Here is a 19,793-nt window from a genome sequence, read left to right on the forward strand (position 1 = left end):
ATCCCTGAGCTTGGGAAGGAACTGCTGGGCTGGGCTCAGAGGTGCCAGGAGGCAGAGGACTCTGCTATCCCCAAACCACCCATTTATAGCTCCTACAGGGCTGCTCAAGAAGCCCGGTGACAACCTGTCTGCATTCCCCACCAGGCCTGGCCAGTTTATAGAAATGCCCCCAAAGAGAACCCATATTCTATCCCATCTGAGGTATGAGTAGGGGGTTGTCCCATTGTCAGGAGATAGGTTCGGGGCAGCCCCATAGGGTAAGGTGAAGCTGCTTTGGGGAATGGGCCATGGCAGAGGATGTGAGGGGTGGGGGTGCCCTGTGCTCATGGCTTTTAGGCCCCCTTACCAGGGAGTAGATGGGGTGTCCCAGACCTGCCAAGGGCTCTTCTCTACTCTGCCTGTCTCCTTATCTCCAACACATGGGAGGTGCTCAGGCCTGCTGGGAATTCATTCCTCCCACCTGCACTTAAACAGAAGGTCCTGGAGCAGCTCTGAGCCCAGTGCGCATGGCTTTATGTCGGCATCCCCAACCCCACTGCTCATTGTGCGGAAGAATGTGGGGGCCCCAGACAGGCCCCCTCACATGTGGACCAGATGTTAAGAGATGACGCCACTACTGGGACCCGCAGCAGAGCACTGAGCCAAGCGTGGGAAGCGCCACAAAGGCTCCTTGCTCAGCCACCAGCCACCCAGAATCTTGTGGGACGGCACCTGCTGGCCAGGCAGCTGGCAGGAAACCCCAGGGACGGGGCCCCCAGCCATTATGGCCTGCACAGGTCCAGCAAAGCCTGAGTCCTGTGAGGTTTGAAGGGAAGGCCTGCAGGTGGGCATGTTTCTGTAGGTGTCCGACTTTGACCAGCTGCAGGACAAGGACTGGCCCAGGCTCAGGACTGGCTCAGGCCCAGGGATCACAGGACAGCAAGCCTGGAGGACTTTTCCCCTTAAAAGTAGAAAGAGGCCAGCAGGAGGCCAGGAAAGGCAGTCCTGCAACTCCAGAGGGTGTTGTGCTATAAGTGGGGCACACCTATGGCCACGAAATGGACAGCCCAGAGGAACCTCTGCCTTGTGGATGGTTCCCAGGTTGTGTCCTCCCCACTAGCTGGAAGATGTGGGTCGCTCCTTTCGGGAGTCTCGGGGACCACCAGGCCTGGTAGGGTTGGAAGGGACAGACTGGCCGAGCCCCCCTGGCTTTTCAAGGCCCTGGGCAAGCTGGTGGCCTTGAGGCTGTGCAGGTTTTGGCCATTTGGATCAGGCCTGCATCTGGGCTGAGGTGTGGGGGCCTCACTCCCAGCCTGAGGTCCCATAAAACACCTGCCCCCAGCCTGTAAACCAAGCAGCTGCGGGCGGGAAGCAGGGACCTCCATGCGACCAGGTTTCCGTTCAGCATCAGTCTGGACGGGCCCAGAGTGGAAGGCTGTGTCTAGGCCCATCCCGCCCTGGGCAGTGCTGGCCCTTGTGTGCTGGCTCCCCACTGAGGGTCTCGGCAGTGTCTGCTGAGCAGGGTCTTGCAGTCAGGTGCCTCTGGGTCACACGTTACTGATGCGGGCCTCCACTGAGAAGGCAGTGGGGTCTGCAGCCCTATCCAGGGGCCGCTCGCGCCTGACATAGCGTGGTTTCCGCACTGAAACAGAGACAGACAGGGTCAGAGGGGACCTGGACAGAGGGGCAGCGAGCAGGCCTGGGGCATGTGTATTCTGGCCAGGGAGGACACTCCTCTGTCCCCAAGGCCCCCATGGACCTCCAGCCTGAGAAAAGGTAGTGTCCTGTAAATGCTCCAGCAAGCCTGGCTCAGCTGTTTCCTCTCATTCAGACCCCAGGGCTGAGTACCTGGCCCTGGGCAAGGTACCTGAGCTACCCTAAAAGGCAGAGGTGTCAGTCATGCATTGTGCATTGCAGGAGGCTGGATGGTGCCCCACAAAGGTTTGACCACATACTGAGCCCTGAGAATGTGACCCTACTTAGACAACGTGTCTCTGCAGATGTGGTTCAGTTAGGACCTCCGATGAGATTGTCCTGGATTGCTTGAGTAAATCCAATGACCAGTGTCCTTTGAAGAGGGTGATAAAGAAGAGAGATGTTTGAGAAGGAGGCAGGGCTGGGACAAGAGGCCCTGCTGAGGGTCCTTGAGGGAGTGTTCCCACTCCATACACCTTAATCTCTAACTCCTGGTCTCCAGAACTGTCAGAGATTAAAAGTATTATGTTCACACAACCCAGTTTGTGGTGCTTTGTTATGGCAGCACCAGGACACTTCCCACACTTGTGTCACAAGATACTCAAGGTGCCAAAAATAAGAGTGCTTCAGGAAATCTCAAGTGCTCTATGGAATGGGTAGGTCTAGCTTTGTCCCTGAAAAAGAGGGACACGCCAGACCTCTGCACAGCAGAAAGGAGGCCAACTGAGCCCTGCACATGGCTGTGCCTATGTAGCTGTGGGAGCCCCTCTCTGTGCTCCTGGCCTCTTCTGTAATGTGGTCCTCACGGGGCCAACCCATTGCCTTCCCGACCCCACACAGCTGAAGCGCCAGCTACTTGGGAAGGCTGTCAGGGCAGTGGAGCCTGGCTGCTTCCCCACATCTCAGTCCACCTAGGACCTGGAGAAAGTACAGGAGAAACGAGGAGATCTGGCTCAGGTAGAGTCTCTTCCCACAAATGCAACATCTGAGGAATGAAAGGGAAGGGCCCAGGGGACACTGCCAAGCCCAGCTTGGCCCTGCCTGCCTCATGGAATGGTCCCTTGAAGACACCAGGAGGGCAGCTGAGACTCCAGAGGCAGGTGTGTGTATGTTTGAGACAAACCACCCCAGAGATAAGAAAGTGCAGGGCATGTTTAACAGCTGTTGTTTACCTGAGGACTGAGGTGGGGGGATCATCGCAGCCTTGAAAAAAAGAAAAAGGCACCATGAGGAAGGCCTGCATGCATAACAGTCTGAGGACTAGCCCGGGTGACAGGATTACTTACAGCTTCGCTAGGCTGCAGGGCTGGGGCTGTGGGAGAGGAAAAGGCATTACCAAGGGCCACAGCAGCAGAGGACAAAAACTGTTTGCCCCAGGTGAAGCCACCCAGCAGCACAGGCTGCAGAGGCCCTCAGACCCACGCCACTGCTCTATACCAGCCAGGCCACCCTTGACCCCAGGGGAGGGAAGAGGAGGGGAGGGGATGCAGCAGCCACAGGAGCTGAGAACCTCCTGGTCCCCCCTCCTCCCAGCCCCTCACAATGGCTGCTGGGACCCCCAAATGGGGCCTCCCTGGAAGGCACAGGTGCTGAGAACAGTACCAATGCCCTTAGCACAGAAACCGCCCAAATTCCCATGGAAGCTTGTCCAGCAAGTGATGCTAGGGTCCTGTGATGTCACCCTCTTCCCACCAAGGCCCTCTTGCCAGTCTGCTTTAGGCCTGGCCATCCCCAGCCACAGGCCCGCACACCTGCTGACCACTCAGCCCCACACCCTGCCTGGGCATGCACTGATCACCTTTGCTCCTCCGGTAGAAGGCCCTGGGCAGCTTGCTGGAGCGCTTGAGGTAGAAGAACCCAGCCACAGAGAGGATTAGGCCCGAGCTAATGAAGAACGTCCCCAGGAAGAGTGAGGCTGCCACATGAGGGCCCCCTGCAGGCAAACCAGCAGCTGAGTGGCCTTGGTGGGTAGCTAGCCCTGGCTCCTCCCCTGACACCCTGGGACACCCACCGTGAGCAAGAGATGAGGACTGCAGGCCGGAGCTGTCACACCCTGGGGAAATGTGCTTCTCCTGGCCTTGGCTGATCTAACAGGCCACTGAGATGCTGAGAATGGCACAGGGGCTGGCCCAGGCCAGGTTTGCAGGAGACACCTCCCTGGTGCCTCTTCCTGGGACTCAGCACTGATGCAGGGCCCTCAGCACTCATCAGAGGCCTGCTGCCACTCAGATTTTCCTGCTTGGGGCCTCCCAGTGGCCAAGAGCACTGGACAGTGACAGTTCACTGAATGGGCTTATAGGTGCCAGGGATGTGACTGACTGGCCTCAAGATGCAGGAGTGTTTGCTAGACTGGGGACTGTGCCCAGGGCCCAGGGCCCACCTATGTTCCTTCAACCCTAAGAGCCACGGGACCTGAGGCTAGCTTGCAGCAGAAGTCCACTTTCTGATGAGGTATGGGCCCAGTCCTCCACAGAGCCCCTGGGCAAGGCTTCAAGTCTAGCACATCCTTTGGTGAGGGATGAGGGTCTGGGATGATAAGACCCCATCACTGCCACAGAAGAATCCTTACCCTGCATAGGCCCCCTGCTGAATGCACCCAGCCCTCTGCCTGGACATCACACCCCCACTCACCTGTCCACACCTCCATCTCAAATAGGGTCCAAGAGAGGGAGACACATCCAGAGGTGTGGACATCCCCAGGCCCAGGCAGGGTGGTGGGCCTTTCTACATGGCACATGCATTTGCAAACAGTCTCCTCGGAGCCCTGCACCCTGGAAGAGCTCCCGACTAGCAAAAGGACCTTGGAGAGCCCACCCGGCCTTCCTGCAACTGAGGCACTTGGGCCAGTGGCGTGGAGAGGCAGAGGTAGCCCAAGCAATGCCAACTATAAGCATGAAAGTGTATGGGGTGGATGCAAGGACTTCTTCCATAACCATGGCCTTTTGGACACATAGGGGCACCATGCCTATGCCAGCTGGACTCCCTGTGGCCCTGCTTCCTGACCAGGGCTCTGCCACATGGTGCTCTCGGCTAGGCCTGAGGGAGCATGGCCATGGATATGGCCTGATTGTGGCTGGCAGCAAATCTCAGGATCTGTGCTGGCCATGGCTCCAAGAACCACCCCACTCCCAGGACCTGGGCAGAGGTAGCCTGGCCTGGGAGCTGAAACTTACCTAAATGTGGCCGCCCAGGGGTCCCTGTGCTCCTGTTCATGGGGAATGGCGTGCCCCGGCCGGCAACTGCAGGAGAAGTTGGGAGGGCTGGCCTCATGGACCCCACCACAGACTCCCAAGTATGGCCTGGGATCTCAGGCCAGAAATGTGGAAGCAAGGTGGCCACTGGAGCAGAGCAGCCCTCAACACAAGCCATCCACAGGGACTCAGGAGGAGAGAGCTCCTAGGGTGTCCACAGGAGGACAGGGCCTGCAGGGTGTAATGGGGACACCCCACTGCCATGGGAACGAAGACCTCAACCCCACTGTTTCTCCCAAGCTGCTGGGGATGTGGACCCTTGGGGGCACGTACGGCTTCTGCACTCGGAGCCATTGTGGGCCACAGTGGTTCCATTCTGGCACTGGAGGCAGCTGGTGCTCCCGTCTGCGTTCCAGTGCCTGTAGCAGCCTATGTGGGGGAGGCAGGAATGTCTCAGCCAAAGCAAAATGTGTGTCAGCTCACAGCCTTTTAAGAGTCAACCTCTAAGACTATGGAATAACTCCCTTCAAGGACTCTAGAGCACTGTGGAGGTGGACAGGCTCACCTGCAGGAGAGCCTGGTCCTACACTGGCCATCCCAGGAGAGGGCTCAGGGCTGAGACAAATCCCAACTAAACAGGTGCTGCCTCGGCCTCATGCTCTGGACCAGAGCCTCCTTGCACCATGGCTTGACCACCCACCCTCACTCAGGTCCAAATCTCTAGGGCCCAGAGCCCCTGCCTCACACAGAGGGCATTCCCTAATTGACCCGATGCCCATCTGCTGCCCTGCACCCGGGGGTCTCTCTGGGGGCTCCCTGGGCCAAGCCATGCACATCTGGAAGGGCCTGCCCAGGCCCTGTGAGTGGGCAGGGCAGGAATTGAGTCACACATCTTTACTTTTTCTGACATCCCTAATGTTTGGTCAGAGCTGAGCAGACGCATGTTCTATAAATATCGGCTGCTGTCAATACAGAGTGGCTGGAGGCAGCATGGATGTAGCAGTTTACCCTGGGCCTGTCAAGGTGAACATCACTGACATTCTGTCTAAACGCTTGGGGCACAGAAGGCTCTGCAGAGGTGGGCGGCCTACCAATACTACATGCAGTGGAGCCCTGGCGCTGCCTCTCACAGGAGAGCTCATGCCCAACCGCCAGCCAGGCTCCTCTGCGTGGCCAGCCTGGAAACAGCACCATGTCAGAAACAGGCCTCCCTTTAGCAGGAGTCCAGCTCCTTCCTTCCCCTGGGCGTTGTGGGTGGGCTGGTGGACCCCAGAGGGAGGCACATGCTGCCTACTCAATGTCTCTGGCCAAGACCCAAGCAACGTGGGGCCCATGGGCACAAAACTCAGCATTAACACAGCAGTGCTCTCCAGAGCCCCACTCCCTTGCCCAGTGACCAGATAATTCTCACCCTGCATTCTGTGCACAGAGCCACCTTGGCCTACAGACCCTCAGAAGCTCCTGCTCTCACGCTCAGCCACTCCTTGGGCACCGTGAGGGACCCAGGCTTACCAAGGGTCAGAGGGGTGTGACAATGGCCCAGCTACAGGACTAATCAGAGGGCCCAAGGGGCAGCCTTTCCTGTCTGCACCCCCATTCTGTCTTAGGAACCACACTCTGCCCCCTCTCCCATCCTCATCCCAAGCCATTGCTGCTTTCCTGCGTCCCTCCACCCCTCCCAGGGTGTCCTTCTCCCATGGCACCTACCCCATGTCCTGGGATACAGCTCCCTGGGCTCATACCGCTCTCCCTGTGGGGGTGGACTGAGCCACAAGACAAGAGCGCAGAGGCTGCCCACCCATTCCACCACAGCCCCAGACTTCTGCCAAAGGCACCAGCTGAGAGGAAGTGTTTCTGGCATCTTGCCAGGCTATACACCCCCCATCCTAGCTTCCCCCACCAGCCCCATCCTCTTGATCTTCAGAGCTTTCCAGGGAGTGGGGTCTCCACCTCACAAGCCAATACTGGCCCAACGCCCTTTGTGGTGGGCTGTCCTGTGTTCCAGGCTGTGGGGCTGCTTCCCTGACCTCCCCAGTCTCCCTCCAGACTTTACTAGATGATCACCTATGAGAACAGCCCCCAGTCCCTGGCCTGGCCCATTACCCTCTGCAGAATGTTCCCTCGTGCACCCCCTCCTCCAGTGGCCCTGTGCTGTCCCCAGCACCTCCTGCCCAGGCCCACACCTGAGCAGGTGTCCTTCTCATTGAGGTGGAAGGGATGTGGCACACTGGCAGCTCAGTGGCCAGTCTGGGGTCTACTTGTGACAAAGTGGCTTACCTGGGCCACACAGACTTGTACCCGGGCAGGTGGCGTTGATGTCCACCACATCCACACAGCACTCAGGCTCCTGGGGCTGGAGGGGAGATGGATGTGAGACTCTGGCATGCACCCAAGGGGTGAAGGTGTCTTGCAAGCATGACCTGACACCCATGGGTCCAGCCTCTTCTGGAGGCAGAAGTGGTGGCCCTCCATCCCCTGCTGGCCCAGGAATGAGGTAGGGACTTGTGGTCACCCACACACCTCGGGGGGAAGCCTGTGTGGGCAGCCCCACAAGCTAACCTTGGCCGAAGCCCAGGGAAGGTAGAGATACTGGCAGAGGCTGGGGCTTGGACACATCCACTTGCAGCCTGCACCCCACACATCCCTGCCTCTTCTTTTCCCTGCGGGCCCTGGCTGCCCTCAAGTACAGGGCATGTGATCAATGAGTTTGAGGCCTAAACAGACCACCAAGCGGTGACTGGGCCTATCCAGCATGCCCACAGCAGCCCCCAGATTCCCAGAGGTCAGGAAAGAGACTTGACTCTTGGGGCTGGTCTAAGCTATGCCTCCCAAGTCCATCCAGACTCTGACTTGGATGCCAGAAGCCTCAGGGGCGACATGGCTCAAGTCACACTATGCCAAATATGAGCCCTCAGCACTTGAGGAAATAGCAGAAGCAGGAAGGGCCCTTTGGCCTTCTTGTCCTTCTCCCCTGAAGCTACCAGGGAGATGCCCTTCCTGCACCTAGGGCCTGAGCTGTCCTCATCTCTGGAGACAAAGGGACTCGCTGCATCCCAGACTCTCCTCCCAGGCTGCCCCTTTCTGCATCAGACTTAGCTTTGAAGACACAAGCTTCCCTGTTTCTTCCCCACAAGTTCCTCATGAAGGCTCCCCTATCATGTGAGATTTAATTTAAATGTGATTTTTATTGCTAATCTGGTTTTGTTACAGATGCTTCAGCTGTGAATCTAGCAATGCTGAGAAAAATCATTCTTCCCCTCCACAGGTGGGGGAAGTGTCCCAGCCCTGGCACTTCCAGCTGCCTGCGCCCTGTGGAGTTTCCTCCTTCTTGTCCCCTTAAGGCCTCTCTGCTAAGCTCTGCTGAAGCCAATTTTAAAGACTCCTTTGTGGGAAAATGAAACTCATTTTTCTGAACACACAGGGCACCCTGATGCCTCTGGTGAGGGGCAGGGAGGCTGGCACCCAGTGTCTGCCCCATGCCCCCAACCCACAGCATAGGTTGCAATCTTCTGAGGACCCTCAGTCAGGGATTTCCAGCTTGGCCCCATAGAGAAAGTGCCCCAGCCAGGTCACCGTTTTGGGAGGGATGAACTCACACCTGCTGTGTCCATGTACAGCTCTGATCTGCTCAGTGCTGGCATTTATGGCATGTGCAAAGGCCCATGCTCTGGCCAAAGGGCAAGGTAGATAGGCCTGGGTAAGGGGAATGTTTAGGGCAACCTCAGCGTATTTATCAGAAGTGGGCTTTTGCTTCTCATGACCTGAATGTAGTAAACAGCAAGGCCTAGGGGCTATTGAGGGGACCTGAAAGTATCACCATCAGGGAGGAGCCCAAGTCCACGTGGCCCAGTTTCTCACACTGGCCTTGGTCAAGCCAGCGAGGGGTGCCTCCACTCCTACAGTCCATCCCAACCTGCAAAGCCAGACACCAAAGCTCAGTGCACTAGTGTCACTGCTTGGCAAAGCCACGGGGGATGTGGGATGTGGGATGCCTGCTTAAGGGTCCCTTCCCCACACTGCCCCTCTCTTGAGCAGGTAGTGACATAGCAGGCGGCTCAGTGCTCTGGCCAGTTCCAGCAGGGGTAGGTCTATAGAGACCCTAGTTCAGCTATGGCAACTGGTCCAGTTTGGCAAAAACAGAAACTTCTAGAGAGTAGAAGAGAACAGTACATTTGCTGGCTTCGATTAAGTCAGCATCTCCAGGGCTGGGACATCAGTGACTCCCTAAAAATTACAGGGTTAGGCCTCTCTGGAGAAGGATGCACTGCCCTTAATAGAGGCTCCAAATTGACTTCCTGAAGTGCACAGACGGACACATGACAGGGGCCCTTACCATGCTTTCTGTGGACTTGCTGGCAACTCCCACCAGAAGGCCAGCCAGGAGGGTGAGACGCTGCAGTGCCATGTGGGGAGCAGGAGTGCAGGGCCTGTAAGGGGAGGGGCAAAGTGGGAGGAGGTCAGGGCCTGCGAAGGGAGGGTGGGGTCTGTAAGGGAGGGGCAAATTGGGAGGCGGGGCTTGAGAGAAAGGGGTAAAGTGGAGAGGACCCAGTCTAAAAGGGGAGGGGCGAAGCGGGAGGAGGGCAGGGTCTGGAAGGGGGAGGGGCAAAGTAGGGAGGGCAAGGCCTGTGGAGACAAAGTGGGAGGGGATGGGCCTGCAAAGGGGAGGTGCTACAAGGGGAGGGGCAAACTGGTCGGAGCAGGGCCTGCCATGGGGAGAGGACAAAATTAGGAGGGTGGGCCAACAGGGAAGAGGGCAGCAGTGGTACAGCAGATCCCCCCTTTCAGGGCAGGGGTGGTGCCCAGGTGCAGCCCTTACCTGCCCTTCCAGGGTGGGAGCCACTAACATCAGGCCCTTGCCCACCGTAGGTGGTCAGTGGTCAGCTCCCCTGAAGTTCATGGGCCTAAGCAAAGCCCTGCAGACCTGTGGTCCAGGCTGCAAGGCAAGGTGGCTGGTCAGTGAACCAAAAGCCAAGGCCTGCAGGGCCCATTTCAACTCAGGATGGGCTCAGTCCTTCCTCCAACAGCGTCTGGCTGTCTGGGAAGCAGGGCCAGTATGAACGGCTGCACCACCCTTGGGGGTTCAGTTGGGATCTTAGAAGCAGAGGTCAGTTGCACCTGTCCTCTTGAGATACAGATACACACTTCATCCCAGTGAAACTCCAATTCACATCAAGGGCATTTTGCCCCAGGCAGCTTCCTGTAGGGCTGTAAGGGTGCCTCTGGGGTCACAAGCCCTTTAGGGACCCTCCTCTTAAAAGTTTTCTGATTTGAGGCCAGGTGTGGTGACTCACGCCTGTAAGCCTAACACTCTGGAAGGATAAGGCAGGAGGATTCCTTGAGTCCAAGAGACCAGGGTTGCTGTGGGCTATGACGCTTCAGCAACCTAGCCCTAGCAACAGAGCAAGACTCTGTCTCAAAAAAGTGTTCTGGGGTGGCGCCTGTGGCTCAGAGAGTAGGGCGCCGGCCCCATATGCCGAGGGTGGCAGGTTCAGATCCAGCCCCGGCCAAACTGCAACAGAAAAATAGCCGGGTGTTGTGGCAGGCACCTGTAGTCCCAGCTGCTCGGGAGGCTGAGGCAAGAGAATCGCGTAAGCCCTAGAGTTAGAGGTTGCTGTGAGCCGTGTGACGCCACGGCACTCTACCCGAGGGCAGTACCGTGAGACTCTGTCTCTACAAAAAAAAAAAAGAAGTGTTCTGGCCATGCACGGTGGCTCACGCCTGTAATCCCAGCACTCTGGGAGGCCGAGGCGGGTAGATTGCTTGAACTCACAGGTTCAGACCAAGCCTGAGCAAGAGTGGGATCCCTGTCTCTAAAAATAGCCGGGCATTATGGCAGGTGCCTGTAGTCCCAGCTACTCAGGAGGCTGAGGGAAAAGAATCACTTGAACCCAGGAGTTTGAGATTGCTGTGAGCTGTGATGTCATAGCACTCTACAAGGGTGACAGAGAGAGACTCTGTCTCAAAAAAAAAAAAAAAGTGTTCTGCTTTTGTGATGGAAACCATGAGAGACACCATCTTGGGGTGAGAAAAGTAAATAGCCATGGTCTCTCACAATGCCAGGGCACCCCATACACACAGCACATGGAAGCAACATACGTACACACTCAACAGATTTCTATGCACTGTGAAAGCCCAACATATGACAGCCTGAGTGATTTCAATGTGGGGGCTGTCACATTTCTAAAATAGAAGAAAACATGCACCAGCCTCCACAGCCCTTGAAGTAATGCCATTTGTATATTGTCAATAAATTTCTGTTAACTAAAAGTGGCAATCATAGCCATAGTCAGGATGTCCTAAGCATAGATGGGTCATCTTGACATACAGAAGTTAACTCTAAAAAGACTTGCCACATGGCTGTGGGCATGTCCTGTCACTTCACAGTAGGTCTTCGGAAAGAACACACAGAAGACACTTCAGGTAGGGGCTAGGGGCTGAGGAACTGCTAACTGGCCTATGGTGTGGACAGCTTCCCACCTGTGGTTCCAGAAAGGGACTGAGGGCTGCATGCACTGGGAGCAGCAGGAGGGTAGAGGCTGAGGTGGACGCAAACTCTGCCTCCCTCAACGGAGGGTCTGCATTGGATCAGGCCAGAGCCACAGGCAAACTGGCCACACTGCACCATGCTGGCCTGTGAAGCCTCCCTGAGCACTCCTCCTGCCATGAGGGCATCTGCCTTCTTTAAAGACAGTTCCAGCCATCTACCCCATTATAAATGTGTGCTCTCCCCAGACTCCCCTTCTCTGCTCTGTGATATGAGATCCTTGCAAACAGAGCATGCTGGTGTCACAGCTGCATCACACCCCTAACCTACAGGATGTGATCAAATCTTTTTTCTGTCCCTCTAATAAAGCAGTTCTCAGCCTATGGGTCACGACCCATAGGAACTGTACTAAAGGGCCACGGCATTAGGAAGGTTGAGAACCACTGCTCTAATACTTGCCCAACAGAAAGCATGGTCCCCTGCTCTGTGGAAGGGACTCTTTCTGCTCACTCTGGTAAGAGGCATCCCCATCATTTCAATTCAGGAATCAAAGCCCAAGATTTCTTTTTTTTTTTTTTTTGGTAGAGACAGAGTCTCACTGTACCGCCCTCGGTAGAGTGCCATGGCGTTACACGGCTCACAGCAACCTCTAACTCTTGGGCTTACGCGATTCTCCTGCCTCAGCCTCCCGAGTAGCTGGGACCACAGGCGCCCGCCACAACGCCCGGCTATCTCTTTGTTGCAGTTTGGCCGGGGCTGGGCTTGAACCCACCACCCTCGGCATATGGGGCCGGTGCCCTACTCACTGAGCCACAGGCGCCGCCCAAAGCCCAAGATTTCAATCAACATTTTCACAAGCTATTTAGTTGACTTATTGAGGTGTAATTTACATACAATAAACCACATCCATTTTTTTTTATGTTTTTTCTTCCTAAACCACATCCATTTAAAGTGAGTTCTGACAAACTACAATACACACCATGAAGCTGCCCCCACAACCAAGACAAGGGATCTCCATCACACGCGTCCTTCTGTGGTCCCTCCTCTCTCAGCCCCTGGTCCCAGGAAACCACTGAGCTTATCTTATCACTGCAAACCAGCTTGTACTTTCTATAATTTTACATAAATGAGTCATACAACTTGCACGCCTCTCATTCAGCATAATGACCTTTAGGTGCATCTGTGTGATCTATGCTGTGCTGCTCAGTGACATCGCACCATGTGGCTAAACATCATGTCCTTCATCCATTCAACTGCTAGTGGGAAACCGGGGTGTTTCTAGTTTGTGGTTATCATGAATCCTCAAATCCTATAGACATCCTTTAACATATCTTCATGTAGACATTTGTTTTCATTTCTCTTGGGTAATACCCAGGAATGGAATGGTTGGATCACAAGGTCTATGTGTAACTTTTTAAGATGCTGCCAAACTGCCTTCCACAGTGGCAGTGCCATTTCACCTTCCCACCAGCAGTGACAGAGTGCTCATAAATACCTGGTGTTGTATGAACAGGTGTGTGATACTATCTCACTCTTGTAACAATTTGCATTTTCCTGAAGCCTAATAATGGTCAGCATCTTTTCATGTGTTTATTAGCCATTTATAGACCTTTTGTGAAGAGTCTGTTCACATCTTTTGCTTATTTTAATTGGTCTTCCCGTTATTTAGTTGTCACAGTTTTTTTAAATATTCTTCATCCAACGTATGTATAGCAAATATTTCTTCCCCTTCTGTGTCTTGCCTTCTCATTTCCTTATGGGCATCTTTAGAAGAGCAAATGTTTTTCATTTTGATAAAACTGAATGTGCCCATTTGTCCTTTTATTGGTCTTGCTTTTTATACCCTAGGAAATCTCTGCCTTGATTGCATGGGCATTAACAGCACAGCCCAGCCTTATACCAGACAGACAGAACTGGAAGTCACAAGTAAAGACTCATTTGTTGTTAGTAACCAGATTACATCTTGGACCTGATGAATGTTTGGAAGGAACCCTTGGTTTGCATGGAGCAGCAGAAATGAGTGTGAATATACCACACCCCAGACAAAACAGGCGGACTTTTACCTTCAAAAAATATAATAAATGGGGGGGCGGTGCCTGTGGCTCAAAGGGGTAGGGCGCTGGCCCCATATGCCGGAGGTGGTGGGTTCAAACCCAGCCCTGACCAAAAAACGTAAAAAAAAAAAAAAACATATATATATAAACATATATAAAATAAATAGGGGTTTAGGCCAACTGCCTAAACCGAAATCTGATGTCACAAAAAAAAGAAATCTCTGCCTTGACTACAAGGTCACTAAGATTTTCTGTTTTCTTCTGCAAGTGTTATAGCTTTAGCTTTTTTTTGAGACAGAGTCTCACTATGTCACCCGTGGTACAGGGCCATGGCATCACAGCTCACAGAAATCTCAAACCCTTGGGCTTAAGCAATTCTCTTGCCTCAGCCTCCCCAAGTAGCTGGGACTACAGGCGCCCACAAGACCCGGCTATTTTTTGTTGCAGTTGTCATTGTTGTTTGGTAGGCCCCAGCTGGGTTTGAACCCACCAGCCTCGGTATATGTGGCCGGCGCCCTGACCACTAAACTATGGGTGCTGAGCCTAGCTGCAGGCTTTTACATACATACCTTTGTGTGCATGTTACATACATACATACACAAAGACCAAGGTTCAAGTTTCTCACTAAATATACCCAGTTTTTCTAACACCATTTGTTAAAAGTACTTTTCTTTCCACATTGAATTATGTTGGCATCTTTGTTGAAAACCAGTTGACAGTAAGTATGTGCATCTATTTCTGGACTTCTGTTTTGTTCCATTCACCTGTATGTCTATTCTTTTTTCTTTTTTTTTTTTTTTTTTTTGTGGTTTTTTTTGCCGGGGCTGGGTTTGAACCCACCACCTCCGGCATATGGGACCAACACCCTACCACTTTGAGCCACAGGTGCTGCCCTTTTTTTTTAGAGACAGAGTTTCACTTTATGGCCCTCGGTAGAGTGCCATGGCATCACACAGCTCACAGCAACCTCCAACTCCTGGGCTTAAGCGATTCTCTTGCCTCAGCCTCCCGAGCAGCTGGGACTACAGGCGCCCGCCACAACACCCGGCTATTTCTTTGTTGCAGTTCGGCTGGGGCCGGGTTTGAACCTACCACCCTCGGTATATGGGGCCGGTGCCTTACCAACTGAGCCACAGGTGCCGCCCTGCATGTCTATTCTTTACCAGCACCCGCACTGATTGATCACTGAGGCTGTGCAGAAATTTGACATCAGGTCATACAAGCTATGCTTTAATTGCTTTGGTAATTCTAAGTCATATACATTTCTATATTTTAGAATCATTCTACAAAAACGCCTGCTGAAATATTGACTGGAAAAATGGACATTCTAACAATATTGCATCTTTGAACCCATGAACAAGCCATTTCTCTTCATTCTTTTCAAGACTTCTTAGTCTTCTCTCAGTATGCCCTGTGATTTTCAGTAAAGAAGTCTTGCACATCTTTTGTTAATCTTACTACCAAGTATTTAGCTTTTGCTATTACAAATAGAACATCATTTCTGATTTCATTTTCTAATAGTTTGCTGCTAGTATATAAAAATGCAATTAAGTTTTGCACATTAACCTTGATTCCTATGATCTTGCTAAATTCACTGAATAGTTCCAGCAGTTTTCTGTAAATTTCTTAAGATCTTCTAATCTACATAATCATGTTATCTTCTTTTCCAATCTTTATGACTTTCGTTTACTTTTTTTCTTACTTTAGTGCAGTGGCTAGGGCTTTCCCTACAATGTTGGATACGGAACAGGCACCCTCCTTGTTCCTAATTTCAGGGATACACTGTTCCACAGTTCATTAAGTACAGTGCCTGACATAGGTTTTCACAGTCTTTTTATCAGATTAAAGGAGTTTCCTTCCTTTCCTAATTTGCTGAAAGTTTTTCTTTTTTTTCAAAACTTTTTCATAATAAGGATTTTAAATGTTCTCCAATGCTTTTTCTACATTTTTCTCCTTTATTCTAGTAATATGATTTCACTGACTGATTTACAAATGTCAAAAATACACTTGCATTACTGGGATAAATCCTACTTGATCAAGGTCACTCTTTATCTATTGTTTGATTTGATCTGCCAATGTTTTGTTAAGGATTTTAGTGTGTGTGAAGGATATTGGTCTATAATTGTTGTTTAGATATCTTTGTCAGGTTTTGATACCAGCCTATGCGTACATAAATGTAGACATATGAAGGACTTTCACAACTTGGTAATTTTAAAAATGGGCAAAAGACATGCTCAGATACTCAGAAAGCACATGTGAATGGGCAATAAACAGATGGAAAGTGTCCAACATCAGCTGGAAACACAAATCAAAGCCACCATGAAACAATTCTGCCCCCAGCTGTGAGGGAAGATGTAGCACAGCTGGGGCTCTCGCACCCAAGGGAACAGGTGGTGAGGGGGCAGGTGGCACATCACTCCTAGACATTTTCCCAAGAGAAGTGAGAATACGTGCCCACAAAAAGCATGTACAAAGATGTGCGTAACATCTTCAGTCACAAACACTGAAAACCCATCCAGGCACCACTGCAGGATGGACAAGCAAATGGAGGCACAAACCCACAACAGCTGCTTGCTGCAGCAGCTGGACAAATCTCAGCAACTGCTCCCTGTATGAAAGACAGACATACTACATGTGACCTGTGACTCTATTAAAACTCAGGAATGAGGCAGATCTGCCCCCTCTGTTCTCAGCAGCACTAAGGGAGAACTAAACAACATGGGGCCAAGTGGGACACCTTCACATATACAGCTCTTTCTTTTTAGAGTAGGGGGCTGGAAAGGCTTTTGAGGCAACCTTCAAGGATGACAGGCAGGTTCTATATCATGATAGATGTGTGGGTTACAAATGTGAGTATATTTGTCAAAGCCAATGGGACTGGACACTTAAGACCTGTGCATTTCACTGTCTGTAAATTACAACTCAATAACTAAATAAATGCAATTCATTTTGTATTTTCTTTCTTTTTTTTTTTTTAGAGACAGAGTCTCACTTTATCGCCCTCAGTAGAGTGCTATGGCGTCACACAGCTCACAGCAACCTCCAGCTTCTGGGCTTAGGTGATTCTCTTGCCTCAGCCTCCCAAGTAGCTGGGACTACAGGCACCCACCACAACGCCCAGCTATTTTATGTTGCAGTTTTGGCCGGGGCTGGGTTTGAACCCACCACCCTTGGTATATGGGGCCAGTGCCCTACTCACTGAGCCACAGGCATTGCCCCTCATTTTGTTATTTTCAAAATCATTGTTAGAACAAAAAAGCTAAATAATGAGATCAAAAATTATACAAGGCAATTAAACATTTGGTAAGAATTTAAATTATAATAAAGTATATGGGCAGCGTCTGTGGCTCAATGAGTAGGGCGCCAGCCCCATATACTGAGGATGCTGGGTTTGAACCCGGCCCTGGCAAAACTGCAACAAAAAATAGCTGGGCCTTGTGGCAGGTACCTGTAGTCCTAGATGCTCAGGAGGCTGAGGCAAGAGAATCCCCTAAGCCCAAGAGCTGGGGGTTGCTGTGAGCTATGACATCACAGCACTCTACCGAGGGCAACAAAGTGAGACTGTCTCTAAAAAATAAATTAATTAAATAAAGTATATATTCTTTCACAGGTCTTTTTCCTTAGCAGTTCTCAACCAGTGGGTTGCAACACACAGGAACTGTATTAAAGAGTCACGGCATTAGGAAGGTTGAGAATCACTGCCTTAGAAGAACTGGTTTCAATGAAGAAATAATGTCTCAGGTCACTGCAATTTTAAATTAGTAACATATGTAGATAACTGTGGGTGAAATTATTTTTGATCAGGCAATAAGGGGTTAGGTGCTGGCAAGACGACCCTGTAAATAGCAGCCACCACAGACACATTCATGGTGACTTCAGCCTCACAGGGAGCCGTAGCTGGGGGAGGGGCATGCAGGTGAGTGGTAACTGGCTTATTGTCCAGCCTTGGGGACATCACGCAGGAGAGCTGCTGGAGTCTCCACTGTGTCCACCTCGGTAGTGCTAGGCATCTTCACAGCAAAGGAAGACAACGTGAAATGTGGCTTTCAGAGGACCTATAAACACAAGCCTCTCAATCTAAAAATCTCGTCTCATGCTCTGATAGAAATGTAAACGATTTGGACGTAAAGGAAACGTTTTAGTCTGGTGACAAGAGGTGGCTCTTTAAACCAGTTACCTGAGACGTCTATGCTAAGTGGAGAACAACGGAAATGTGGAGAGAGGCTAGAAAGTGTCTTTATGACTGCCCATCCAGACACCTGTTTGCTCAGCTTTCAGGAAGAACTTGGGGACGGGTTGTGTGTTTTGTCAGGGAAAGAAAATTTCTGCTTAATTCTTATTTTATTTCTATGAGCTTCTAAAAGTAATGTGGCCGGCCGGGCACGATGGCTCACATCTGTTATCCCAGCACTCTGGGAGGCTGAGGTGGGTGAATTGCCTGAGCTCACAGGTTCGAGACAAGTCTGAGCAAGAGCGAGACCCTGTCTCTAAAACTAGCCGGGCATTGTGACCCGGGGCGCTACTCGGGAGGCTGAGGCAAGAGGATAGCTTGAGCCCAAGAGTTTGAGGTTCCTGTGAGCCTCGGCACTCTACAGAGGGCGACAAAATGAGTCTCTGACTCAAAAAATAAACAAATAAAAGTATTGTGGCCGCTAATAATCCTGGCTTAAGACAAACTGCAGCCCAGCGGCTCAGAACCCGTGGGGTGGGGGGACCAGAGGAGGAAAAGGATATGGGGGACCGGGGAGGCCGGGAGAGGGTTCAAAGCGCTCGACCGCTACCGCGAGGGCCCCGGGTGAACCATCGGGAAGAGGCAGCGGCAGCGGCCATAAGAGAATGAAACAACAAATGGGCCATGTGCGACGTCTTCACATTTAACAGAAGGAGGCGGTTACCAACTCAGTCACAAGAGCGTTCGCAGGGGAGAAGCCGCCTTAGCCGACACGCTCCGGAAATCAGCCCAAGACTCTAGGCTCAAGTTCTGCCTACACTACGACGTCTGCCGATCGCGAGCCGCCAACGCGCGCCAAGAGAACTGCCCCCGCCCGACCGGACCCGACCCCTTCAAACTGAGAGGGAAGCTGCGCGGTGACCGACTCGCGGACCTTTGGCCACTCGGCCACCTAGCCGGTCCCCGCTCCAGGACAGCCCGGCCGCCTCCCTCGCGCCCCGCCCCAGCCCTGGCCCCGGCCCCAGCCCCTCACTTACCCCAGCACCCTCCGGGCTCCTCTTTCTTACACCCCGCCCTCCAGGCGGCAGCGCCGCGCCCCCTGGGACTTGTAGTCTCTCCTCCGCCGCCGCCCGGGCGTCAGGCTGCGGACCTCCCAACCGAAGACTACAACTTCCGGCGGCCCCGCGAGTGCCGCCCTCTAAAAGTGCCTTTCGGCAACGAGTTCTCGCGAGGCAGCAGGAGGAGCGCGCGAAGCATCCTAGGAAGTGTAGTCTAGAGGGTACTGGTAGCCCAGCCCCACTACCGCCACCACCACTGGGAGGGGAGGAAGACTGACTACATTCCCCAAGATTCCTGGCGCGTCAGCAGTCTTTCAGGTTGCCCCAGTACTGGCAGGCCCGCGGGCTGAGGCTAGGGCTCCGTGGGACATTAAAGTTCTTCGCACATTTTATTCGTTTAGGCAAAGATAGAAAACTGCAGTTTGTAGCCGAGGCAATTCGTTCAGTTTTGTTAGAGAAAGTCAGCAGGTGCGACTTGCTTTACGCACACTTAAAAGTTATGTCATAGAAGCTTCTTAGGGGCAAATACTGTTTTTGAGCCTTAGGATCTGATTGATGACGAAGCAGACACATCCGTTTCTAAGTTAAAACCCATCTGTGAAGTTAAAGTATGCTTCTTTCTTTTCTTTTCTTTTTTTTTTTTGGTTTTTGGCCGGGGCTAGGTTTGAACCTGTCACCTCCGGCATATGGGACCAGCGCCCTACTCCTTGAGCCACAGGCACCACCCGAAGTATGTTTCTTAATGTGCCTTTTTGTAGAAAATGAATTTTCCTACCTGTGGCTGCACTTACCTTCCAGGGAAAACGCCCACTATCGCTACGTGGAATTCTTTATTTTATTTATTTATATATTTATTTATTTTTGAGACAGAGTCTCACTTTGTCACTCTTGGTAGAGTCCCTTGGCATCATAGCTCACAGCAGCCTCAAATTCTTGGGCACAGGTGATTCTCTTTCCTCAGCCTCCCAAGTAGCTGGGACTGACTACAGGCGCCCACCATAATGCCTGGCTTTTTTTTTTTTCTGGCTCTGAGCTCAGGGCAATTCACCTGCTTCAGCCTCCCAGAGTGCTGGGATTACAGGCGTGAGCCACCACGCCTGGCCTCTGAGTGGAATTCTTGATGGAAGTCCAAGGAAGGCATCTGTCCTTGGGCTGTCTTGT

At 52.4% G+C, this 19,793-nt stretch overlaps 1 protein-coding gene across 1 annotated transcript; it reads right to left on the bottom strand.

Annotated features, from left to right (window-relative positions):
* Positions 1–1,485: 1,485 nt before the first annotated feature.
* C22H1orf159 (chromosome 22 C1orf159 homolog) lies at positions 1,486–18,727 on the bottom strand. Its single transcript, XM_053576889.1, has 10 exons — positions 18,612–18,727; positions 9,682–9,798; positions 9,199–9,292; positions 7,143–7,218; positions 5,199–5,294; positions 4,848–4,913; positions 3,473–3,607; positions 2,961–2,986; positions 2,847–2,877; positions 1,486–1,621 (listed from the first exon to the last, which is right to left on the bottom strand). The coding sequence occupies exons 3-10, from the start codon at positions 9,268–9,270 to the stop codon at positions 1,527–1,529; spliced, it is 597 nt and encodes a 198-aa protein (XP_053432864.1). The 5' UTR covers positions 9,271–9,292; positions 9,682–9,798; positions 18,612–18,727; the 3' UTR covers positions 1,486–1,526.
* Positions 18,728–19,793: the final 1,066 nt, after the last annotated feature.

Source organism: Nycticebus coucang, chromosome 22 (assembly GCF_027406575.1).
Source record: "Nycticebus coucang isolate mNycCou1 chromosome 22, mNycCou1.pri, whole genome shotgun sequence".
Taxonomy (NCBI): Eukaryota; Metazoa; Chordata; class Mammalia; order Primates; family Lorisidae; genus Nycticebus; species Nycticebus coucang.

What these genes read in the sequence shown, in the direction of transcription:
- C22H1orf159 (XM_053576889.1), bottom strand. Translation starts at nt 9,270, where the DNA reads ATGGCACTGCAGCGTCTCACCCTCCTGGCTGGCCTTCTGGTGGGAGTT. An exon ending in CCCTGGGCGGCCACATTTAG is followed by an intron (nt 3,608 to 4,847) that starts GTAAGTTTCAGC and finishes GTTTGCCTGCAG; the next exon opens with GGGGCCCTCATGTGGCAGCC. An exon ending in CCCTGCAGCCTAGCGAAGCT is followed by an intron (nt 2,878 to 2,960) that starts GTAAGTAATCCT and finishes CTTTTTTTCAAG; the next exon opens with GCTGCGATGATCCCCCCACC.